This window comes from Bombyx mori, chromosome 23, assembly GCF_030269925.1.
Source record: "Bombyx mori chromosome 23, ASM3026992v2".
Lineage (NCBI taxonomy): Eukaryota > Metazoa > Arthropoda > Insecta > Lepidoptera > Bombycidae > Bombyx > Bombyx mori.
In genome coordinates this window covers 9,967,158-9,994,335 of record NC_085129.1, presented here as the reverse complement: position 1 = coordinate 9,994,335, position 27,178 = coordinate 9,967,158, and the positions used below count along the sequence as shown (strand labels likewise).

Genomic DNA, 27,178 nt, shown 5'->3' with positions numbered 1-27,178 from the left:
AGTTATGGTAAATTTTAACGATGAATTGGAGTTGTACCATACCTTTCAGAGAGAAAAAAAAAATTATTATTTCTTAAAACTATTTGACATAAATTTGGATCCGACATGAAATATCAGATAGTAAGTAACAAACACATAGTTCAAAGATGTATGACATAATTTTTATAAGTTTTTGTAAACTGGTGGTAACTTTTAAACTTTTAAAGTTTAGTTTTACTGATGGTAGGACCTCTAGTGAGTCCGCACGGGTTGGTACCACCACCCTGCCTATTTCTGCCATCAAGCAGTAATGCGTTTCGGTTTGAAGGGTGGGGCAGCAGTTGTAACTATATTGAGACCTTAGGACTCATATCTCAAAGTGGGTAGCAGCAGCAGTATAATTTCTTATTGGTGGTGGAATTATTAAGAATCTGTCCTATTTAATTTTAGAATTCTTATTATTTCATTTTGCTAAAGCAAATTTATTTATGTTAATTCCTGCCACATTAATTTTTCTATGTTTATTTTAGTAGTGGCATTGTATTGAGGACGCATGCGCGTAACATTTTCCCAGTGAAATCGCCAGTGTGCACTGACAGCCTCTTGGAACCGGTCCTGGTTGTCATATCGTCCTAAAATATTACGAAAAGATATTTCATTTATTCATTTATTTTTTTGAAATTCGATGTTGCCGAAGTAAATTCTGAATAAAAGTTTTGTAAGTTCGAACTTTGAAGAACTTTTGTAGATGCTCTTAAGTTTGTAGATTTGTGTGCTTTATGTGCGTGAAAAGTGTAACTTTTGTGTAGTTGTTTAAAATATGAAAGTTACTTTTTGTTTTACCGGTGAGTGAATAAGTTTATTTTTTTTAATTTTTTTTCCGCTTCTTAAATCTGAAGAAGCAAAACTGGTAGTGAAATCATTTTGAATAATATTAGTTTTTAACATGTTTGTTAAATGAAAGCGAAAACATATTGTAGTTAAATATAATAATTACTATTTTAATAATACATAATATTTGCGATATTCTCGATTTCGAATTACATACTTAGTTCTAACTTTCTTTTTAAAACAGGATTAATCATAGTTTCCCAATTTGAAATCAGCTCGGATCTAAAGTTTTACAATAAGTAGTACATTCTACATATATATATGTGTTATCTTTTTTTGATGAAAAATGGTTGCTACCACTCACGGAGACAAGCTATTCCGTTTTCTAACGTAAATCATCAACTGCACCAGCCTGCCATTTCTAAGCTACTAAATAATACTTTTGCACAGTACAAGGAAGCGCCTTTCATCTTTAGCCTCAAACTAAACCTCTACCCAAAAATATTAACTATTAACATTAACGTAAAAGTCTATTAAAGTGGGGTCGACTAACTTCTAATCTACCAAGAAAAAAATACCTTCGAATTTCTTTCAAACAAAGTGAAATAATGCGGCAGGAATGACGAAGTATTTACGTGTCGAAATTTATTCTTTGGCATCATTTTATTATAACAGTATTTACATAGATTACATTGTGCGACTTAAGATGTTTGTAAAAAAGGAGCAGAGTTTATTTTAAAACCTCGAAGATTTAAAAATAAGTCTAAAAATAAAATCGTCACAGAATCACGTTGAGACTGCCCTCGGATTAATTAAAAATGTACGCAAAACAGCATACATTTTCCAACTTTTAAGTAGCAAGCATTCATAAGCGGATACAAATTGATATTTATTTTATTTAGGGACTGGCTTTGACTCATCTAAAATGAACGGCTTAACCCAATTCAAAGGGTTACGTTTACGAAAAATTCACCTATCTATCTATCTGTATATATAAAAATGAATTGCTGTTCGTTAGTCTCGCTAAAACTCGAGAACGGCTGTACCGATTTGGCTAATTTTGGTCTTGAATTAAATAAAGTTTAGGTCTTTTATTTATCGATTGAGGCACTACGAAATCTGCCGGGTCAGCTAGTTTTAAATATAATTGTAAATCTTTTGAAGGGACATCTATGGTCTAATACAAGCTTTCTGAGCTGAGAGCATTAATGGCTTTTATGGCTTGGCTGGTTCAGCTATTATTTAGTAGACCGTATATGCGATCCTGGATATTTCGAGCGACACTATTACCCTGCCCTTTTTGTGGATAAACAAGCTAACAGCTCACCTCAAATTCACAGTTATATTGCATAGTGACTGTCCCACTGCTTAAGCCGGAACGCATGACTGTTTCGCTCCTTAAATATCTTGTCAAACTCAGGATACTGATGGTAGGGAATTTGGCAAAGTTGCAGAGGCGGCTAAAACTATACAGCGTATTTCTGCCGATAACTTACTTTCGTTTGCAATTTGGAGAGAAGCAGAGCATTTGTACCAACGCATTTCAGACCCCAAACTGTGACAGAACGTAATTTTGGAAGGTGCACAATGGGACTCACCTTTTGGTGTCTACTAGAAGGCTAGTTTACGATATACAGCAACACTAGAAAGTATTCGTTATAGTCTCAATTGAGCAACCCATCTTAAACATGAGCTTTAACATAAAGTTTCAATGGGGAGAGCTCTGAGAATTGTTTGAGATGATTCCATCATCTCGTTTTTACCATCGCACCGTCCACCACCGGAGTAGAGTTCATCCATACTATCTGGAGCCATGACATGTCCTTCTCCAAACGAGGCTTGTGGAGAGTACTTGACGGTAGGCAGCGGCTTGGCTCTGTCCCTGACCTTGCTGAAGTCCATATGCGATGGTAACCACTTACCAACAGGTGGGCTGCTGAGCTGCCTACAGGGGCAATAAAAAAAATTAGCTTTCTCAAGTCTATCATGACTGCTTCGCGGAAGAAATATGCAGGATCGTGGTAACTTACACATATAGGCTCCGCAATATGTCCAACAACCAATAAAGCAAATTGCTATCGAATAATTAACAGGTAATATAATTACTCACGAGGGTTAATACATCGCTAACATACGAAGTTCAGTAATGATTTGTTCGTAGCACTAGCTTCTTATTATGCAACTTAATAATCGCTACGCTAATTTATATCCTGATTTACTATCTAATTCAAGGCCGTATTTCTCGAGAGGTCTCCGTTACTACAGATAACCGGTCGTAAAGGTGTAAGCCGACCGAGCAATGGCGGTATAACCATACACACCCGTCAGGACAACCTGTACGGAAGAGGCGTCAGAAACCTTGGGGATCAAATACCCCCTAAAATGCTGGTGCAGAAGGCAACGGGAAACCACTGCACTAATTACCCACGAGAGTCATGAGCAGGTCGTATCCGGCTGCTGCATGACCACGACCACTCTGTCAAGAGTGTACGAATAGGAAAGGTGTAAGCCAAATCAAGCAGCAACACAAATACATTTTATTACCTAGGAGATATGGGGAAGTAGGCGACAGATAGTTAAACTTTCAAACGTTTATTACGTTACTCAGTTTGCTTTTTCGATACGTGATTAGCAACCGTCACCTTCGTTTGTAATTACTAGAGGTCCCGCAGTAGTCGAAATTCGACTATAATTTATTGGAATTGTAAGTTTGTGTACCATTATGACTGTATTTTATACTTCTATAATCACAAATTTCGCCAAGACTACACTATAAAAAATATTAACAAAGACAAACAATATTTAATGTATTCTCTAGTGTGTGTAATGTTTTCTTTATTGATTTAATGTATCTTTTATGCATTATTTAAAAAAAATATTAGAATTGTGCACTTCTTCTCTATATTCTCTATAAGTCTGGAAAATTTGATACTCCTCCGACCGCACAATTTTCGTAAAAAGGGATACAAAGTTTTTGCTTCACGTATTAATATATAGATAGCGGCAAGGGTAAATCTGTCAAAAACCTGACTCGCGCTGACAGTAGTACATTGGTTAAATAATACGTGACTTATATATTTTAACTTTATCTAATCACCGGTAGCGGCCCGTCCTGTCGTAGCTAGAATAACCCCTTAGACTACCAGCAAATAGGTAGGAAAAAAAATTGGTAGCGTTCAATTGCGTCAATTTTCAACAACCTTAAATTTTTACCTACTCTTAAGATTAAGCAAAAGAAAGCCTGTGCATGTGTGATAAAGTTACCGGTATATATTTATGTATATATTATTTTAATATATACTATATAAATACAAATACGATAAATAATACGATCGTATTTTTTACCGCTGCCGTGGTGGTAATTGATGTATTTTTAAGTAACATTTACAAATATATTATTCAAGGAGTAATAAGTATAGTACTAGTGCATAACTATATTTTTTTTTAATTTTTTTTTTATTGCCTTTGTAGGCAGACGAGCGTACGGCCCACCTGATGGTAAGTGGTTACCGTCGCCCATGGACTTCAGCAATGCGAGGAGCAGAGCCAAGCCGCTGCCTGTAAACTGTAAAATGAAAACTGTAAAATATCCGTAATCGAATAAACGTAAGCTTAAACAGTAAAGCTTAGGAGCACAAAATTGAGACACAAATTCGATTTCTCGCAAAACATCACGTTTTCTCTCTATAAGTTTTTTTTATTGCTTAGGTGCGTGAACGAGCTCAGCGCCCACCTGGTGTTAAATGGTTACTGGAGCCCATAGACATCTATAACGTAAATGCGGCACCCACCTTGAGATATAAGTTCTAAGGTCTCAAGTATAGTTACAACGGCTGCCCCACCCTTCAAACCGAAACGCATTACTACTTCACGGCAAAAATAGGGAGGGTGGCGGTGCTTGCCTGTGTGGACTGAGAGTTTAGCTTTACCAAAAAATGAACATACGCCGTAAAATCCTTTGGGGATAAAACACGTAGAAATAATTCTAACGTTTCCTGCTAGTTGTTAGTACTATTTTTCTGAAGTAATTAGCGTTTCTGAATTACACGAAATTTGTTGTGGCAGGTGCAAATTTTACATTGGAATGGACTTGAGTGAAGGCAGTCATTTATTTTATTTAATTAAAGTGCCCTTTGCAGACCTCACCTCGGTTGGCAATCGATCAAAAAGATTTCACTCTAATCCGAAGCTCTCTACAATTGAACGGAAAACGAAATTTAGAGGGGCTTAAAAAGTAGTTTAGGTAAAGTGTGAGATTTTCTCCGACTTGATTATGTTTTAAACCGTGCTTTTCTTAATTCCATTGAAAGAAAGTGAAATTAACTATCGGTAACTTTGAGTCGTTTCATCTTATGTCTACCTAGATTCGCTAGTGACTGACAGTGGTGGTTGGGAAGACGATATTAAGCGGCGCATAATCATAACGCAATCAGCCATAGATAAACTCGCAAAAATATGGAAAGACCGGAATATCACCAAGACTACCAAGTCCGACTGGTAAGGGCACTAGTGTTCCCCATCCTTTTACGTGGGGATGAGACCTGGACTGTCAAACAAAGAGAAATAAGATGGATCAATGCATTAGAAATGTGGTGCTGGAAAAGGATGCTCCGTATATCCGTAACGCCTCGATCCTAAAAGAATTTAATATCTCTCAAACGTTGTCGTCAACAGTGCAATCCAGGATTCTTCGATAAATATATTTGGACACGTATCTCAACGGCTAGCAGAGTCTATCGAGAAACTTGTTGTTTAGGGTAGGGTCAATGGTAAAAGACCTCGTGGACGAAGCCCCATGCGCTAGACTGATCAGGTGAAAGACCTTACTAAACCCCACTTAACGAGTGCGTGCGCCAAGCCTCAGTTCGCAAACTATGGAAAACATCTGTCAAGGCTTTAATATACAAGAATTCCACATGGCCACAACTGTTCTGCCAAGAGTAACCGACTATGATGATGAACTTTGAAAAGTTACATTAAGTGCTTGCTTGGTATAAATTCGTGCGTATAAATGACTCGCATTGAAACATGAACAAGATTTAATGTAGTCTCTATAATTTTTATTCTCACTACGGTCTTGTTGTTATATTTTGTGTAGATTTCTAATATTTTGAATATCGGGGATTAATATGATTACTATATGAATTGCCCGAGACCAATTTTCGGGGATGATTTACCATTAAATAGATGTATCATTTCAATAAACTGCCTATCTACCAAACTTCTTTATTAGTTTAGATCGGTAGATAAGCGCATACGTTTCACGGTTACCGATCATTCTACACACATATATTTCTTACCTTAAGGCCAGAATACGTAAGGATTTTATGTGGGATATTCCGTATTAAAATGAAATTTAATAAGTACCAATTTTAGATTAAGCTCACGCAATAATCGTTTTGTTGTTGGTGCCTGAACTCGAGTCCAAGAGAGAATGAGAAGGGAAAATGCGAATTTAATAAGCCTGCAAAATATTGTTCTAACTTGAATAGTTTTTAATGATAATTAAAAGTTTGTTCCACAAAACTACTAATTAGTTCGTATGTTTCAACAGAGCTTGGAAGTAGGACATGGGCATCAATTATTACCACGTCAATGCCGTGTCGACACAATGTAATATTTACGTTGAAGGAAATACAGGATACCTTCTGGCGGGAGGTCAAGTGCTCTTGACAACTACCAATGAAATCAGCAAATAACGTTTCGCAAAATTTATTTACGAATTTAAATAAGTTTTCCAAAAAATTACCATAATATCTGCTAAATATAAAAAGAGCTCATTAATTGCTTGAAGATATTGTAATAGATAAATATTTTTATTTTTTTATTATTTTATTACTTAGATGGGTAGACGAGCTCACAGCCCACCTGGTGTTAAGTGGTTACTGGAGCCCATAGACATACAATAATTACAAAAATTTTTAAATGGGTTCAGTATTATTCCAGATAAGTTTATTAGCCCCTTTCGTCTATTGTATTTTCTGTGACAATCTGTAACAGTAAACTACCGTGGCGCGTTGGAGCAGACACTCACATTTTTTTGGATTCATTCACATTATTAATCAATCAACTTTTTTATTAAAATACATATATACATATTTTCAATCTAGGTTTCGTCATAATTTATAATAATTAACACCTAATACCAAAGAAGACTAATTTAGTAAAGATAGATTTCAGCATCAGTTTATTGATTATTTTTAGGTTTGAATAAGAGTCTTTTTAAATGCTGCTACAACGTAAGTTACTTTGTGACTTAAGGTATAATGATATGTCTCAATTGTATAGAAATTACGCGAATTATAATGTTTGCTGGCTTTGATTATTATTACACGATTTTTCTTCTTAATTGTGGGGGCTATTTGTGAATACTTGGTAAGTTCGTATTTCACGTACGGTAGGCAGCGGCTTGGCTCTGCCCTTGGCATTGCTGAAGTCCATGGGCGACGGTAACCACTCACCATCAAGTGGGCCGTATGCTCGTCTGCCTACAAGGGCAATAAAAAATTAAAAAAATATTTGGAAAAATTAGTACCGGCCTGCGGGTTTTGAACACATAGTCGCATTGCTCGATACGAGTACACCGGGCGTCTTAACCTCTAGGCCATGACTACTTCTATTGATGACTACTGATACTGTATGGTGAGTATCGAATAATCGGCAGTTCTCCGCACTATTCTGGTTTTTAACACGCATTAGAGGACTACTGGTATGTACTTTATACAAATGAGGCCCAATATTCCTCCTCAAAATCCTCCTCAAAATAAATAATGAGCTTTTTACATCAATTATAATAAGCTAGGCATTAAACCCTCTAAATTTTATAAGTTTGCGTAATTATTGATGGTAAGCACGGGTAGGTATTCAAACCTTGCCTGTTTCTATCACAAAGCAGCCATTTGTTTGAAATGTGGAACAATAGCTCTGCTGTGAAATCGACCTTCTGTCGCGAGGGGAGGTGACGGAATTCACGTTATAGTATTTATAGGTTCTCGCAGTCTATCAACATCAGGTTGGATGTGAACTCGTTCCTTTGGTTAAGCCAAAAAAAAGTATCATTGAGAGCAATGTTTCTCTTTGTAATCACGATATTACGGCTGTCCTGTCCTTAAAACCTATAAACTTGAATTCTGAACGACAGAAATGATAAACAATCGGGCGGGCTCATAACTTGCTCCACTACCATTTATTTGTAATGAACGAAAACAATCTATAATTAAATGATTATAGCCTTTATTATTAACTAGCTTTTGCCCGCGACTTCGTCCGCGTGGAATAGTTCACAAATAATGCTTTATTTTAGAACAAATTTGGTTAGCATCAAAAACGTTATAGTGAGCCAACATATAGACAGATATTGATCTTTTGAATGGGAACAATTCTGTCATACATTATTTTAGCGAAACTTTAACCGTTTCTGCAGGGCACGCAGCGAAAGTTCTCAAAATGGAAAAATACCCCGATTTTGAAACATTGTTTATTGGTGCTCCGCTTGTATAGGTCTTAGTGTGATGTTATATAACCTTTAGCCTTCTTCAATAGATTTGCTATCTAACACTGAAATAATTTTTCAAATCGGCCCAGTGTTCCTGAGATTAGCGCGTTCAAACAAACAAACTCTTTAGCTTTATAATATTATTATTCTTCTCAGTCGTTCACTCCTGGCGGAGTGGTCGTGGTTATGTAAGTCTTAATATTTGGTTGCGGCTTTTGAGAGGCTTCTCCATCTCTCTCTATTTGTGGCGGTACGTGTACACTCAGTAAGGGAACACTTCGTAGAAAACTTAACCAAGTCTGTCCACCTTGTGGGTGATCGGCCGCGAGAGTGTTGACCGTCTACTCTTCCTTGAACCACTAAACGTTCCAATGATCTTTCATTACGAATGATATGTCCAAACATATTAAGGATTCGCAATTGCACAATCGACGAAAGCCTTTGTTTGATTTGGAGCTCTTTGAGGATGGATACATTAGTGCGGTGAGCAGTCCATTTTACCCTCAGCAAGCGTCTCCAGCACCACATCTCAAGGGCGTCAATCTTTTTACGACATTTTTAATGAATCGTCCATGTTTCTGCTCCATATAGGAAAATAGGAAATATTAAGCACCTCATTAAGCGAACTTTGGTGTTTTTAGTTATACGGCGATCTTTCCATATTTTTGTGAGCTTTTCCACGGCTGATCGTGTCACGGCACAACGTCTTTTAATCTCTTCTTCGCAACTTCCAGTATTTGTGATTGTGGATCCCAGGTAGATGTAACTCTGGACAACTTCGCAAATATTATTATAGAACTTTATTATTTCATAAACTTTATATCACGCATTTGTGTGCCTTGAACAATGTTCTGTCTATAAATAATACTTGGTGTTTGAAGTTTTATCGTCCGAGCTTACTAAGCACATATTCTAGTGACGGCGAATGCTTCAGGAAATAAACCGAGTGTCTCCCGGACATATTCCAAAACGTTTTCTCAGCGCTCCTAAAAACACGTTAACCTATTTTCTGTTGACAATACCCGCATCGTATGAATAACGTGTTTTTATCATTCACTTTTAGTTAGCTTACTATTCTGAACACATTATTCTATTTAACGACTATGTATCTAGAGATTTGTCAAACATTTTCCGTTCCCGAAATTAATGGGCGAAATTCTCTCTGTCGACCCAGCAAAAACTTTTAGCTCGCCTACTTTTTGTTAGATGTCCTGAACAGATTATTGCGCTAACGTGCTGCCACTGATTTAGTAGGGCGTAGGCTAAATGTTGTGGCTTTACTCTGTCATCACAAGACCGACCTTTTGTTTGATATGACAGATCAAATACTAGATGCTGTGATTTTTTTTAGAAATTTCGTTCAAATAAAAATTATACTGTATACTAGGGTTATGTTCTTCTTTTATATAATAATATGTTATATGGAGTGCTAACGGCTATAGTACTATTTCGCATGTATGTAAGTGATTAAGATACGATAATTTACTTTCTAAAATATTTATCTAAAAACGGGTTCGGTGCCTTAAAAATAGGCAACGTAAGGAATTTCACAGGACATTTTTATAGGTCAAATATCAGTAGAAGGGCACTTGATGTGGTCATCGCGTATCCATCACCACCACACCACCACCACCATTTATTTTCCGTAGATTTCAATAAAATCAACAATGATAATACCACTACCCATTTTGGAGCATGAGTTGAGTGAGTCTAGTCCATTGTATAGTACAGAGGCTGCAGAAATAGGCAGAGTGGTAGTACCTACCCGTGCAGGCTCATAAGACTCCCTATCAATAGTAATAACGCAACTTATAATATTGCCGGTTTGATTCTATTACACGATGTTACTCCTTCATCGTATTAGTCGTTAAGTACTACTCTGTCAAGTAAGTACCGGGAAGAGATCAATATACACAAAACGTTATTTATTCATCCAATTTTTTTTCACTTTCAATGTATGCTCCCATGCTCCTTGATAAACGATACACTTAGGCCAACTAATAACCCAATTATCAAAACATTTTTTAAACGCTTTTTCCGGAATTGTGTTTAGTTGTTGCCGCGAATTCTCCGATAAGTCTTCTACCGAATAGAAACGGGTGCCATTAAGTGGTAATTTGAGTTTAGAAAAAGAAGGAAGTCGGCTGGATTTTTGGTAAAAAAAATCGTTCACCACGATGGCCTTCTGTGAAGGCGAATTATTTAGTGCTAAATCCGAGAATTTTCTTTGCACAAAACTAACATTTTTCGTCAAATTCGCTCTCTTGAGTATCGCATAACGCTAAAATATTATTATTTATTTACGGTTTGACCTTCCGATAAGAATTCTGAGGGCCCAACACCGCGATGGTCAAAGAAAACGGTCAACATGACATAGAATTTTGATCTACTTTGACATGGTTTTTTTCGATTTCGGTTCAGTTCGAAGGCGCCACTCCGAAGCCTGCCCCCATGTCTAGTTTCCATGTCAACTTCGTAAATCCACATTTCATCAACAGTAACAATTCTTTTCCTGAATGTTCGGTCGGAATTAACCCGGTTCAGTATATTCTCAGCGGCTCTTATGCGATTGAGTTTTTTGAGAAAATTCAGGACTTTTGGGACTAGCCGAGTGGGGCAGCACTTTCCATACCCAAGTGATAATTCAACATTATACTATTGGTAATGGTAGTTGAAGTAAAGACATAATATTGGTTACGAAGAAAAATCGGTGGAAAAACCAAGGATCGAGATACCATATGATTCACATTGGCCTTCCTAGCTAACAGGTCACTGGTGCCTCGCTCTTTATATTTTACCATTACTTTAGTATCCGCTAAGTTCTGTACAATATCGATGCATTAACACATATGATTATATGGGTCTATGATGTTGTTACTGTATTACCAAAACCCACGTCTAGACAAAGGGTAACGAGACACGAATTTTCATTCCACTCACGGAATAACCGCGATCACGTAAACTAGATTGACAACAGTGAGGTCCAACAAACCAATTATATTTATCTGTCCCAAGATTGTGGTTTATTGCAGCACTTTTCTTTACGATACTCGAGTTGCTTATCTGTCTTTTAAAATTTTAAAGGAAATAGCCCCCTGGGAAGAACTTTTTTTATCATGATGATTGGCTTAACCAAATCTTTGAGTCGGATTTTGGTCATTACGAAAGAATTTGTATATTTTTTTATTGCTTAGGTGGTTGGACGAGTCTACAGCCCACTGGTGTTAAGTGGTTACTGGAGCCCATAGACATCTACAACGTAAATGCGCCACCCACCTTAAGATATAAGTTCTAAAGTCTCAACTATAGTTACAACGGCTGCCCCACCCTTCAAACTGAAACGCATTACTGCTTCACAGCAGAAATAGGCGTGGTGGTGATACCGCGGACTCACAAGAGTACCACCAGTTACCAGCAGTAAAGATTGATTGAAAAAGTGAAAACTTTACCCTTTCAGTCACAGAATTATTTGAATTTAGGGTTTCATTCCCACTTTTTTTGGTATAACTTATAATGACAAGCGTGCAATTGATGTAAAGGCAGCGGTCGCCAATTGTATTAACTACGTCAATACATTGTTTTCACCAACGAAAAACCTGTAATGAAAAGTGAATGCCTCTTCATAGGTCAGTGGTATTGGTTTGGAACGTGTGGAATACTTAATTCATCCTGATACCATGCTCTTGTTACCGCTAGAAAGGACCACAAAAGACAAAGGAATAACTAAGGACAAGATGCCACTTACCACTAAGAACTGTTGTCAAACCTATCATGAAGAAGAACATGTTTTGGATACATGTACCTATAAAGTATCCCAAATATTGATTAATACATTAATTCACAGAATGGATTATTTTTTTCTGAAATCGTTTGAAACAATAACCTCATTTATGCCTACAAAATGAGCGGTAATGAGCATCCACCCCATAACGGATTACACTTGACTGTGGCATGACTAAAACACTATGTAATTAATAAACAAAAATATTTACTTTAAATAATTATGAATATAGCATTTTCTTTGCAAACAAATATGCAATAATAAATAACAGAATAGCTTTATGATGACTATAAAAGACAATGAGTAAAATTGCATCGAGATTATTTGCATTATGATTTTGGTTTAAGTCAACTGCTTCGTATTAATTTCAGTGGGCGTTATTTTATTTACCAGTACAAAGTCGAGGCATAGTCAAATATTAAATTTGTTTGAGAATAAAAATAAACCTAAAAACCTATGTAGCTCTGATCAGTCACTGACCAAAACATTTTCGGAGAGTGATAGATAAAATACAAAATTTGTAATGTTCAAAAAATAAGTTCCGCAATTTAATAGGAAAAATGGTGATTTTACAATACAATTTCAGGTACAATTTGATTCTCCTTGTGATATATTATATAAACTGTAACTGTAACTATAGCAAACAGTTCTCATTTAGAACGATAATAACACGATTAATAAAATAAAAAGTGTAATTTATTTTTAAATTTGATAACAACTCAATATCAGAAACAGTCCACTATTTTTTTTTCTGACAAGATGTTTAATGGTAACTCAATTCATTGTCCTAATGTTAACCATTTTTGAGACAACTTCATGAAAATTATTTGTTCGAATCGAATCCCTCAGGGTTTTTAATCTGAACACAAATTGTATTCTCAATTTGAAGTGTGCAATTAATTCATTTTTAGGATCACTGTAATTATTTTACTAACGTTGCTGATACAAAACGGACTGGCATTTTGGGATATTGGGACAACAACAGTATTACCAACAAATACTGATACAGTTCCAAGACAAAGTTTTTTTCGATGGCAAAGGACTGAATTTGAATATTTACGATTTTGGTTTCCATATTGGGATTGGCGGGATATCACATTCAGAAGATGCCTGAATGTTGTAGCAGGAGTTTCTATAGGTATCCAATTTTTCTTTATTGATTGTTTTCAAATCATTCGTGTCACACTTTGATGGTCTTATAGCCCACCCAGCCCCAGGTTTTTTTACTCGTAGATATCAATAATCCAGAGATGTGACAGCTTTGCTGCTTCTAAACTCTGGCGTGGTTTGCTATATAACTTTAAAACGAATCATTTGGAAAATATCAAAACTACCGCTTAACATTTCAGATTTCCTCCCGTTGAGTACAGCACTAATATTGAACCGTAGAATACTAATAACAGCAGCAAATTTTATAGAGCCATATTTGACGCGACAAAGGGATATACGAATTTGGGCTCTTGGAAGAACTGGTTTAAATTATACGCCATACAGATATCGAGTTTGGACCGTTCAAAGGATATTCCCTAAAAGTTTAAATCCCGAACATTATCATGGTCCCCGTGGGCGTCATATCACAAGACACGACATTGCCATAATTCACACATTGGACCAAATGTATATATACAGTTATCAACCGACTCGATATCATTACGCCTATAGAACCTTTCTGCCCAAGAAACACGACAAACTTGTCAATGTGATCTGGTATGTTGGATCAGGCTTCGAGAGTATGATCCACCTTTTACAAAATTACAAAATAGTATACGCTTACACAGAGAAAAACAATGTTGTTGATTGTTCAAATTATTTACCGAAATGGTGGGGTAAATTTATTTGTGTTAGAAATGTCCATGGCCACAAAGGTATACAGAATGGTGGTGGATTTTTCTCTGATATATATTTGGTAGGGCTAGGTTGTTTCGAAATAAGATATAACGATGATAGAATTATGGTTTTCACTGATCTAAGATATTACATTGATTATATTTATACACATGCTCAAATTGAGCCTGCTGAATATTATGAGTACGCCTATCCACAGTGGTCGGTCTACTTAGGAACATTTTATCATCTTGGCTCTAATGTTAAAGTAATACCATCACATCAAATTCAAGACGACCTTTATCCATATGGCAAGAAATAGCATAGAAATTTAAATGCACTGTTAGTAAGAGATCTTTAAAAGTATTTTAATATTTGACATATCATATTGTTGTTAGTCGATTATTTTTACAAATAAAACAATCAAATCATACACTGACTCTTTTTTTTTAAAACACAAAGACATTCATTTATCGTGATAGTTCAACGGGAGTTTTTGAGTCTTTGTATAAAAATAGAATTAGGCACGCAGAGATAATAGCGAAAATGCTGAACAGAAAAATATATGTAAATTGACTGATCATTAAAATTGAAATATCACTATATTTATTATGTAATTTATGTAAAAAAAGTATTATATTCTATAATACTATAATATAAATTTTGGTAAGGAAAAAAGTTTTTAAGTTCTTATTTAAATTTGTTATCCTAAACAATTAATTGCATTATTAACGTTTTTAATAGGAAATGTGTATTTCACTTTTTTAACAATTCTCTACTTCTAAAATCGTTCCAGGTTTGGGAAAATGAATTCATGATCTTAGGTTAAATATTTGCGGAGTCCATAAGCATAACAACGTAAATGCCATACCCCTAAGACTGAAATTTCAACTTTACAACTCTGAAATATAAATCGGAATATAGACTATGTCCAGATATAATAACTGTGATATAGCAACTGTAGCACACAACTGCTTTACAAAAGTACAAGTCCGGCCTCGCTCCCATCTCTAGGTTCCCAAATACCAGAGACTTTCATGTGACTGCATACAGGAGACGGTCGTTCAGATTGTCACTAGTCTCGTTCTCATGGATCGTTTGGAATCCCGGGGTATACTAGAGGCACTTGTATTTTTTTTTTATGATTGAAGGATTACTGGTGGCCCGGAGGCCTTTCCAGTTTCACCAGGACAGGTGGGCGAGCAAAGAAGGCTCAGCCAGGAGAGGTGGGATTTGCTAACAGCTACCTGAGCGCCTCCGAAGGAGACCTAACAGCTCAAGACAGCTGCTTCGCGAATGAATCTACTACCGGATCGGAATGGCGACCCGCTGAGAAGATCCGGCGAGAAACTCAGCGAGCTGATTCATGGGTTAGGTTACACGGCGAACTCTTTGTCGAGTTCGACGAGTACGGTTACCGGGGTCCCTAAGCCTGCTCCTAGTGTTAGAGCTGAAGGCGTGTAATGCAAAGGCTATTGGATCTGATGGATCCGTAAGGACGTGTCTAGGGCGTCGACGGTGACTGGCTCCTGCGTGATCAGGATTCGGGGAGTAGTCAGCGGCGGCAACGATAAGGCGATTATCATGACGCATAGCCTTATCGAAGTACCGTTCCGACGCTGACTTCATGTATTTCTGTATAGATTCGAGGCCCAGGTCGTCGTGTAGGTCAACGTTCCTCACGAACCACGGAGCTCCGACGGCTAACCTGCAAAAGCGGGATTGTAGAGATTGGAGGGTGTCTATGTGTGTGCGGGCCGCGTGAGCGAACACCACACTCGCGTAAGTCATGACGGGCCTTATGCAAGTTTTGTAAAGTGTCACCTTGTTCCGAAGGGACATTTTACTCCGCTTACAGATCATGGGGTAAAGTCTACCGAGAATAAACGCGGCACGGTCACGGACTGATTTTATATGCGGGCGGAATGTCATCGATGCATCCAGGGTAACGCCCAGGTACTTGACCTTCCTGGCCCAGGGTATGGGTTGTCTAAAGAGAGTAATCGGGGGTGTGAGATTCCTCCTCCTAATCCGGGAGGAAATCCGTGTGGAGCTTCCCCTCTGAAATAGCATCGCAGTACTTTTCGCTGGGTTGATGTCTATGCGCCATTTTCGGAACCACTGTCCTAGGTCTAGGGCTGCGCTCTGAAGCTTCTTCGCGATTAGGGACTTGTTTCTACTGGAATAGTAAACAGTCGTGTCGTCGGCGAATAAAGCTAAATGGGTCGGCGGCGACCGGGGAATATCGTTGACGAATAAGCTAAATAGGTGGTGTGAGAGGACAGAGCCTTGCGGGACTCCAGCTGTGAGAGGCACTTGTATTCTCTGTTCTGTTCTGTCCTGTATGTTTCTCGGGGAATGCTCTTAGATATTGACCGAGATCGTCCCTTCATTTTTTTTTATTAATTCAATTTTATCCACAAGAGTTCACGGGCGTAATTAATGCCTAAAGTATTTAGTCCGCCATTTTTACCAACGCAGCTCTCGCTACCGGAGCAGAGCTCATTAATACCATCTGGAACCGCTGCGTTTATCTACAGTGCGATTCCAGAGGTCTTTTTTGGCACATACCTACCATCCGGGTCTGGGATGAAATCTACTCTACGGTGTTTTGCGAGCGCTATGGCATGAGATTCTTCAAATGAGACGTGCAGAGAGTCCTCAGGAGTAGGCAGTGGCTTTGATCTACCTCAGGCACTACTGACGCCCATGGATACTTAGCTCAGTACCAACAATAACAATAAAACACACGTTCACTTTCTCAGTAAATGGTATTGTCAATAATAGTTTGCCCGACTAATTAACACAGATTTGCAACCTCGGCTTCGACGAGCCATCGAGTCATCAATGGCTTTATATATAAAAATTATACTTACTTATATATTTTATAATGATATGGAGTACTTCAGAATGAATAAAAAATAAAATATTATACTTAAATTGAGCTTTCTGTTATATAATAAGAAAACAACATTTTAAGCCCTTAATCTCTTTTAAAATTAATATAAAATTTAAAAAGTATTATTATATTATGTACTATATAAAACTGAACTCTCTTTTCACTGAATGTGAGACAGGTCAGTGATTCCGTCTAAGAAAAATCTTTTTTTAAAACTAAAGAGTTTTAAAGGTTTTCAATAATAAAGATTTTTCTTTACATAGGTACTAATTTTTCATACAGGCAGCAGATTTTGGTTATGATATTATTGCTATTAAAAATAGAAAGTCAAAGTTAAACAACTTCATGTGCTTTTGGATGAAATAGGATCAATAAATGTATATTTTCATTTCTTACAATTTCTTTCCTTCGTCTTCGGAGAACACTCGAATTTTTTTTACAAAAACTTGTGACGAACAACCAACTTTTATGAAAGCTGCGAGTTTGTGTAACTTATTTGTTTAACAGAAGCTGTTTTTCTGCAGTTTCATCTTGTTTCTCTACTTTAGAACAAAGATCTAGATTTACTCTAGACCCATCTGAGACTAAGCGGTTGCTAGATTCCAAAATATTAGGTCTTTACCTTACGAAAATTCCATTTAGTAGACAGAAAGGTAAAAAAAAAACCAATATGCAAGTAGGTCGGCAGCTGGACTCTGCCCCTGGCATACGGCCCACTCACCATCAAGTGGGCCGTAAGTTCGTCTGCTCCTACAAGGGCAATAACAATACATATATGCAACCACGGTATCAATGCATATCTGCCAGCGTAGTTGTAATCCTGCAAAGACTTTCTTGAAAAAGTCATTATATGCCTCTCGGGTATTGAATTTTTTCCCTGCCAAAAAGTTATCCAAAGTAGTAGATGTATGATGATGTATGTATGCACATTATTAGTACAGAGATACACACAATGTCAAGCGTTCTGGTTATAAAATATTTGAAAGTTCTCAGTAACAATAAAAGTCATTGGTATTCTGTTTTTTTTTCTCTTTGTTCCCTTGACATAGCGTGACTACAAGTAATAATGGAAGACATTTTTTTTCTATTACAAAGGCATTTATTCCCGGACGCTCGTGAAGGAAATCTTGATAGCAAGAAATTGGCAATAAAGGCAATAAAACGTAACAAGAGTAATGCTGGCTAATTCAGCTTAATTGTAAATTGCGATATTGTAACAGTATCGAGAGCTTTTTAATTACATTTTATCCTTTTGCGTTTCAGATAGTACGAAAAAAAAGAAATAGTAATTAAAAAAAAAAGGAAACTTTACACTTTACACATCGTGAGTCAACATACACAGTACACATTGTGCAACTGCAAAAGTGTTTAAATAATTTAAAATATTATTAATCATTTTGCACTATGTTTCAAATTAAATGTAAAAAATGTAAACAGCTTTACATCTTAACGGATCAATGTTAAAGCTTAACAATTTTTTTCCATGTCATAATTTCTGTAGCAAGTCAATTCAGCTTTATCAGCACGATTGCACTTAGGCAAAGGACATAAAATATTTACCGCCCCCTTGGCGTACACAATCAATTCGCTATCTGCTATTGAAGCCTCTTTTTGAACTTTTTACTGGTGGTAGGACCTCTTGTGAGTCAGCAGGGGTAGGTACCGCCACCCTGCCTATTTTGTACCGTGAAGCAGTAATGCTTTTCGGTTTGAAGGGCGTGACAGCCGTTGTAACTATACTGAGACCTTAGAACTTATATCTCAAGGTGGGTGGCGCATTTACGTTGTAGATATCTATGGGCTCCAGTAACCACTTAACATCAGGTGGGCTGTGAGCTCGTCCACCCATCGAAACTATAAATAAATAAAAAGAATTCAGTTTTTCATAAACATCTCGAACATACTTAATCAGTATAATGTCAAAGACTGAGGTCCAAGCAATGTTCGCCACGTGGAGGTAGTGGTCGGTGGAGGGGTTCGTCCAAACTTCAGCCACTCACTCGTACACGCTCGAGACTCCGGTGCCTGTGTTGGAGGTATTTTCGGATTAGAGAAATTAAAAAAAAAGGAGGACTTCGGTCTATCTCTTTCCCTCTTCTTCTCTGGAGGCAACAGAGTCCGAAATAGCTCGGCCTGTTACCCCCATCGACCGGGTATTACTCAGCGATAAAAAAGGTCCGATCAACGCTCTACTTAGTCTGGCCATAAATACTGTTACAATAAAAAATTTAAAAAAATCTATTGTAAATAACATTTATTACTTTTACAGTGTGTTAGCTTCATACATAAATATAAAACAATTTAAAGTATAAAAAGCTTATTCGAAGTGGTCTCCATTGGCTGCAATACAGTCCTTTAAACGTTGAGGCCAGTTATCAATAGAAGCACGCCCTCTTTCCAAGGGAAAATTTTTCACTGCCAATCGTACGGATTGTTTTAGGGACTCCAAATTATCATGGCGTTTAGAGCAAGCCCTCTAAACCTGACAGTACTCTCTAAAACTGACCATAAATTATAATCCAGCGGATTAAAATCGGGACTAGACGACGACCAGTCTTCAGCTCTGATGAAGTCCGAAACGTTCGTTTCCAACCAAGACTGCGTAAACCGAGCTTTATGACCTGGCGCCGAGTATTGCTGGAAGTACCAATCTTGATTATTGAACATGGTGTTGTTAAGGGGCTTCACTACCTTCTCAAGAATGGTATCTTAATACACTTGTGCCGATGTTTTGATACCTTTTTCACAAAAGTATGGCTCAGTCATTCCTTCATAGCTAATACCCCACCAAACCATCACTGAAGTCGGATAGTGCCCACATTGCACTCTGTCGACTAATTGGGAAGCTTCCTTAGCGCTTTGAGCATAAATATGGTCATTTTGTTTGCTAAAATGTTGCTCAATTGTAAAAAAATTCTCATCCGTAAACAAACAATTTCTATGACCTTCCCTATCCCTATCCCTTTGCGCACCGCTTCAGTAGTTGTTTCGATTTTACCACCCTATTCTGTTTTGAATTATCAGTTAAGAAATTACCAGTACGCTTCTTATAGGCTGCAAGTCCTAAGTCATCTTTTAAAATACGCGACATGGTTCTAGGTGCTATCTTCATCTCCCGAGATAAAATCTTTTGCTTTCGGACAGGATTTCTTCGAATTCTTTCCCTTACTGCTTTGACCACCTTTTTGGTTCGAACACTACGTGGACGGCCAGATATTTTTTTGTCACAAACAGAGGTCTTATTGCACCTATTAATAGCCCGGTACACAAACATTTTACTAATACCAAGCGTATGGAGAGTTTTAAAAATTGCATTTGGCTCCATACCTACTTTGTGTAATGCAATCACAGCGATTCGGTTCTCTTTATCACCCCACTCCATTTTAATATCGCAAAATATTGTACAATGTTTTGGCGCATAATGAGAAAACCCAATGAGCAATAATATAAAAATGACAAGATTCCAAATTCAAATGTAATATTTTGTTTATTTTTAATTATAACAGTATTTATGGCCAGACTAAGTATACTTCAGTGTAGGACTAACTTTGCATCAATATTAATTTAATTTGATGTTCAATCTTGTGTCTTGTGCTAGGTAACAGTATTCACTTTGCGTTTTAATATAGGCTCCGGTCACCGCTGAACATCAGATCTTATTATTTAAATCTTCAAATGTTTGTTCTCATTACGACTTTATTAACCGCACTGTGATTATTTCTACATTAAACCGAGTTTTGCAAGTTTCTTGTTTAGAGATGATCGTTGCAAAAGAAAATTCGGTACAATTATTTGTATTTTTTATCACGTCTTTTTTTGCTAAGACGGGCACACTTCCTATCTGGTATTAAGAGGTTATAGGAGCCCATAGACATCAACAACGTAAATGTCGCCGCCTATCTAGGGACATGAGTTCCAACTCTCAGTTCCCTAGTGCAACGGCTGCCTCCCCCTTTAAGTGGGAACGCATTACTGCTTCACAGCAGCAATAGGCAGGATGGTGGTATCTGCCTATGTGGGCAAACATGACGCCATGCCGCCAGTAAAAATAATCTGTAAGCTCACGTATCCATGTTAGCTCATAAAAAAAATTGAAGGTACGTACTTTATAAATTAGAACTTGATTTAGTCACTTCAAAGGCTAAACTTTGAAGCATTCGAGGTGTCTAAAGCTTTTCGTCTGGATTAAAGTCACGTTAGGAGCAAAGTTACATAGTTTAATGAGAGAAAATTAAGGTTAGGTGCTTCTCAAATATTCCTTTGAGATAAAGAATTTTAACAAATAGCAAGCGAGTTTTTTGTTGTTTGTAACAAAAAGTACCCTCGAAAGTATCAAAATCTGTAAGCCCCTACGAAAGGTCAAAGGATTGAGCATGTAACTGAAAGTACACTAATTTTCTTTTCCAAATATTCAGTGATAGGCATGATTGGAATTCTTTTGGGACTTACCCTGACATTTCGCTATAAACGTGATATTCATTTTATATACTTTGTATTTATTTTTTATTAAAAACATTTCATTATTATCTCATATTTAATTAAAACTATATCTTGACATTTATCTTATCAGGACCAATAAACCGTGCAAATGGTCTTATATCTATCTACGATTTGGAAAAACCGAACGAAACTCAACTAAGTTTTTCATAAAGACCTTGAATATACACAGTGAGTATAAAGTCAAAGATTGAGGTCGCGGAAGCCAGAATATATAGTTAGAATTGTTCAAGTTTCTTAAGCTAGAAGTTCCAGTTCAGATTGCGGTCAAGCCAACTGTAGACTCGTATTGTTAACGAAATGACATTCTGTATTCGGTACGGTTTCAAAATTAATGTCTTTGTTGTATCAGACGAGACGGAGTTTTGAAACTATTCTAGAGAAAATTAAACGAACCTGTTTTGAAGATCTTACTTGATACAATACATCCAAATATATCAGAGGATAAAGGTTACGAGATCTAATCAATTTCATCTACTCATAGATTATCTGTGATTTTTGAAAAGTAGACTTACGATCAACCTCTTTTTGAAATACCATGGATTAACGAACTAAATCTATAGACATCGCAACTTGAATTATACTGCCCCCACTCTACCACATAAAGTATTATGTCCAGCAGCGGACTGCTATAGGCTGACGACGATGATGATTTTATATCTTCATGATGAAAGTTGTACTATTCGTCGTATTTCTCTGTGATGATGTTATTTCGGCCGTCTGGCGTAGTGGTAAGTGACATGGTCACTACACAAGGGGTCGCGGGTTCGAATCCCGCCAAGGGAGGATATTTGTATGATAAATATAAAATGTATTTTCCAGAGTTATGGATGTATATTAAATATATGTATGTGTATAATAAAAAAATTAAATTTATTACCGTTATCTGGTACCTTTAACAAAAGTTCTTTACGAACTTAGAGCAGTTAACGTGGCGTGATTTTTAGTAAATATTTATTATTATTATTATTTATTTATTATTTCTTCATGATGGAAATTGTACTATTCGCCGAACAAGCCGTACCTATTCATCAGACAGTTAAGAACATAATCTTATTACTAGAGTTCGTAGACAAAGCATCACGATCACCTTACGATAATAGATCTGTTTAAATTTTGTGAAACAAAACGTTTGGTTACACAAACAACCTAGGTATTGAATCTATTCGCACGATCTGGTCTGGTCTGATCAACTTCGATATTCTTTCTCCTTAATATTATAAACGGCAAACTTTGTGTACAACGATGAATGTTTGTTACGTAAAAATCATGGAATAGATTTTGATGAAACTTCACTTAATATCCTATATATCAGAATTGCATATAAGTTTTGTAATAGTATAAATAATGAAGATATTTACCGCGCTACATCTTCAAAGAAGTTAATGTTGTTCCTACAATATGGGAGAGTCACAGCTTTGTGTAAACGGGTTGCTCTAATAAAATATTAATTAAGATGTATAGTTACAAAATAGGATAGGAAACTGCCACAGCAGACGGTAGGGCAGGTATTTTCTAATTAATAGTCGAAGAGACTTTTGTCACTAAGACTTTAAAACTTGTAGCGTTGGCTAGGAGCTCAATATGGACATTTTAAGGAAACTAACTAATCTAACTTTGAGCTATTTTTACCGAAAAGAATTTGTGTATTTCAATTTGGACGGTGTTGTACTCTTCTCACAATTGAGTGTTTTGCCACATATTTTGGTATGGTTGACATATTGCGGAAACACATGAAGTCAGCATCGGAACGGTACTTCGATAAGGCTATGCGTCATAATAATCGCCTCATCGTTGCCGCCGCTGATTACTCCACGAATTCTGATCACGCAGGAAGGAGCCAATCCGTTGTCGCCCTAGACACGTCCTTACGGATCCATCAGATCCAATAACCTTTGCAATCGACGCCTTCAGCTCTAACACTAAGAGCAGGTTTAGGGATCTCGGTAACCGTACTCGCCGAACTCGACAAAGAGTTCGACGTGCAACCCAACCCATGCATCAACGCGCTGAGTTTCTCGCCGGATCCTCTCAGCGGGTCACGATTCCGATCCGGTAGTAGATTCATTCGCGAATCAGCTGCCCTTGAGCTGTTAGGTCTCCTTTGGAGGCGCTCGGGCAGCTTTTAGCAAATTCTACCCCTGCCGGCTGAGCCTTTGCTCGCCCACCTGCCCTGGTAAAACTGGAGAGGCCTCCGGGCTACCAATAATATAGCAAAAAAAAAACATTTACATTATAAATACGCGCAGACATATTATTTATACCAAAATCTCACCTATTTTGACATGAAGCAATGAAATGTACTACGATTATAGCTTGATTGAAGGATATAGATGAAAATTAATTGATACCTCAACTTAGTGCTTCGGTAATTGATTAGCACAATTTAAGGTGCGAGATATAAGTTTTTAACATAAAAATGCTTCTAATATTTCTGACAGAACAGATCTTGGAGATCTGGTAGGTAATATATCTGAGAGATCTGGAAATGTCACTTAAACAAAATGTATCTGTAGTATTTACAACAAGTTATGAAGTTTACTCAATAAGTATCTTATTTGTTGACTAGATATTCTTTCAACTGCAAACCTTGAGCGGCCAACACCTTACATTCACTTATTATATTTTGTACCTGGCAAAAGAATTATCATACTTCAGGGGCTACGTTCTTGGGTTTTCTATTAAGAAACGTCGCTAAAACATTTTCAATTACTCTCAGAATGTATGTCTGTGAGATTAAACTTCCTCTTACATATTTTTCGTATTATTAAGTAAAGGAATAGGCAAAAAGGTTGTTTGTTCTGTCAAAGACAAATAATTCTCGGGGTTTTTGTTCCAAGAATTTCCTCATTGTTTTTTTTCTCTTTGAATGAAAAATTCTGTTCTCAATAGCATTGTTTCTATGAGAGGTTATTGTTTTGAACGTTATTTCTCGTGACAACGATCATTTTTATACACTTAGTTGTTATTAATAATACTAAAAAAACATTAGTATTTGTGCTATTGTTGTTGGTTTAAGATATCACCATCACCACAACCTTCGTACTGTGGGTGTCGTAAAAAGCGACCCAGATATTTACCGGAGAACGGACAGCAGCGTATTCTGAATATCGTCGTAACTCTTACGGTCGGTTATGGGGTGTTTTGTGATACCGCAGGGATGGGCATGCTGCCTATTTCTGTTGTTCAATGACACGTTCGGTGTATAGGGTGGGGCAGTTGCTATTCTATGTAATTCACACTTGGACCCCATCTCTAACGATTGTTGCTATTAACGATATCTATGAACCCACTGGTCGATCTATGAGCCCACTTAAACCAATTTAAATTAGAAAAAATTGAGTAACGGTTGGCGCCAGCTTGGTTTTTCCCTGGTGTTGCTGACATTCATGACCTTCGGTGAACACCCTGTGGTGAGTCGTACAGTCTTCAGCCAACATAAGCAATAAAAAAAAACTATTCGGAAATTAAATTTGGAATTCTGAATGATAAGTTATTAATAACAAATCTTCAATGATATCATATTAGAAATCTTGATTTAGTTTTACTTTAAGAGACAAAACACTACTAGGCCATCGATGATTTTTTATTTTTGCTTATTATATAAGTGACTAATGATTAACTATTGTTTCAGATACGAAGAGGTATCTCAGTTATAAAATAGAGCTGAGTACAAAAATTCGTTAAGAAGGTCAAACGACACACTGCACCGATGAGGCTTGTGAATCATGAGTACTTGGTGTTGCATCGCGATCATGATGTCCACTATCAGTACCGGCGTCCTTTCACCAGCACCTCAGAAGACCGAAGTTCATGAGGCCTACGGTATGTTTCCAATTGACATCACCTAAAATTATAATTTTATATATAAGTATTAAGTATATTGACATCACCTAAAATTATATAATATAAGTTACTATTGAAAATGGTCTTTCGGATACATAGTTTTATTCGCTGACTACCTTGATATTGGTGTAGTAGTATATTTTATTATTACCGTAAACGAGTTAAAGTATTGGGTGGCTTATAAAATCATGAGCGGCGTCGCTCTGAAACATTAATTATTGTATTAAAAGCTGTCCTATCTTTCATAACGCAACGCATGAAAGCATCGCGAGCAGTCTCTCATCACTCTTTACAAAATTTTCCGATAAAGTAAATAGCAGCTATTATTTATTTAATTACCGGGAACTAAATACTCAATTTTTTACTTCTATAATTTGGAAATTGGGGCCATCGTTTTGCGTTTGGAAAACCACAACTTATTTCTCCTTCCATGCACTTTTCTGATAAGGACATATATTATTTCAATATCATTATTCTCTTGCAACAGATAGTTTCGTGGTTGATAACAAATATAATATTCCAAGGCTTTTTACCACGATTTTTATTTTTAGTGCAATGCAAACTCTATCTGTGATCTTCATATTTATGGCGTTTGCAACAGCACCTTAAAACAAACATCGTAGTAAGAACTTTTTAGTATTAGGAGTTATACTCATAGGTCTTCTTGTTTCAGACCGCCAATATTGGTACACCCAAGCACAGGAAACATTACAGAAACGCCTTCAATACTCGACTGACAAAAAACCGGTAGCCAAGTAAGCTATACTTCAAGTTAAAATTATTTTAAAATTTGCAAATATACGTATAAGTACCTAGCTAAAATATCAATTAAATTGAACTAGTTCAGTATTTTCTTCAGTTTTTGCGAGTCGTAGCCATAATTAAAGTTTACGATTTAATCTCGCGTATTTATTGTCATTGTATTATTTCCAACGATTCGAATACTTTATAGTTTTCATAGTCACGGACGACTATGTTTTTTTTTTTTTTTTTTTTGCTTAGATGGGTGGACGAGCTCACAGTCCACCTGGTGTTAAGTGGTTACTGGAGCCCATAGACATCTACAACGTAAATGCGCCACCCACCTTGAGATATAAGTTCTAAGCTCTCAAGTATAGTTATAACGGCTGCCCTAGCCTTCAAGCCGAAACGCATTACTGCTTCACGGCAGAAATAGGCAGGGTGGTGGTACCTACCCGCGCGGACTCACAAGAGGTCCTACCACCAGTAAAAATGCGTAATAGTAGTTTTAATTTTGAAATTCTTTACCTTAAAGCTTTTAATTGGTTTGGTCGGATTGAGTTCAACAATTACAGATTTTGAAATATTTCATAGCTAATGTATGGTGATGAAACAATTTAAATATGCTCAATTCAAAAGACCTTCAATTTTCGGCGGGTTCGCGATCCTATGTAAATAGAAATGATAATTTAAAATTTTTGTGGAACAGAAACGTGATCCTTGTGGTTGGCGACGGTATGAGTCTTACAACAGCTACTGCCGCGAGGATACTTCGGGGGCAACGGAGGGGGCAATCTGGCGAAGATACTGATTTAGTGTGGGATACTTTCCCCTCGGTAGCTTTAGCTAAAGTAAGGCCATCTTTAAATTAGTCCATTTTATATTGAAAATACCGAGTCCTTGAATATTTGTGTAGTAATCTCGGAACCATATTGTTTTTTTTTTTTTAAATCTACATATTAATTTTTTCCGGGGATTTGTTCCGAAACGGTAAAAATATGTACCTATATAATAAATTTCTGAACAAAAATGAAAGAAAACATTCAGTCTTATAGTTTCGGGTACATTTTTAAAACAAATTTATTGTTGCACAAAATTACATAATCCGTTAGCAAAATAAACAATAAAGTTAAACCTTTGCATTTGAACAATAATTTTATTTGTAAACAAATTACTGTTCATAACTATTCATGAAAGTATTTAATAAAACTTTTTTAATCGGAGTCAATATTTAAAAATATAATAAATTAAAGATGACACTAACTTGTAAGCTGTTTTATTAAAT

General features: G+C 36.7%; 1 protein-coding gene across 1 annotated transcript in view; it reads left to right on the top strand.

Moving 5' to 3' along the window:
• The first annotated feature begins 563 nt into the window (after positions 1 to 563).
• Positions 564 to 27,178, top strand: part of LOC101735490 (alkaline phosphatase) — a 50,175-nt gene continuing 23,560 nt past the window's right edge. Inside the window, exons 1-4 of the mRNA XM_012695886.4 lie at positions 564 to 824; positions 24,941 to 25,131; positions 25,826 to 25,907; positions 26,603 to 26,744. Of these exons, the coding sequence (XP_012551340.1) occupies positions 25,035 to 25,131; positions 25,826 to 25,907; positions 26,603 to 26,744 (321 nt within the window). The 5' untranslated portion in view covers positions 564 to 824; positions 24,941 to 25,034. The remainder of the gene's footprint in view (positions 825 to 24,940; positions 25,132 to 25,825; positions 25,908 to 26,602; positions 26,745 to 27,178) is intronic.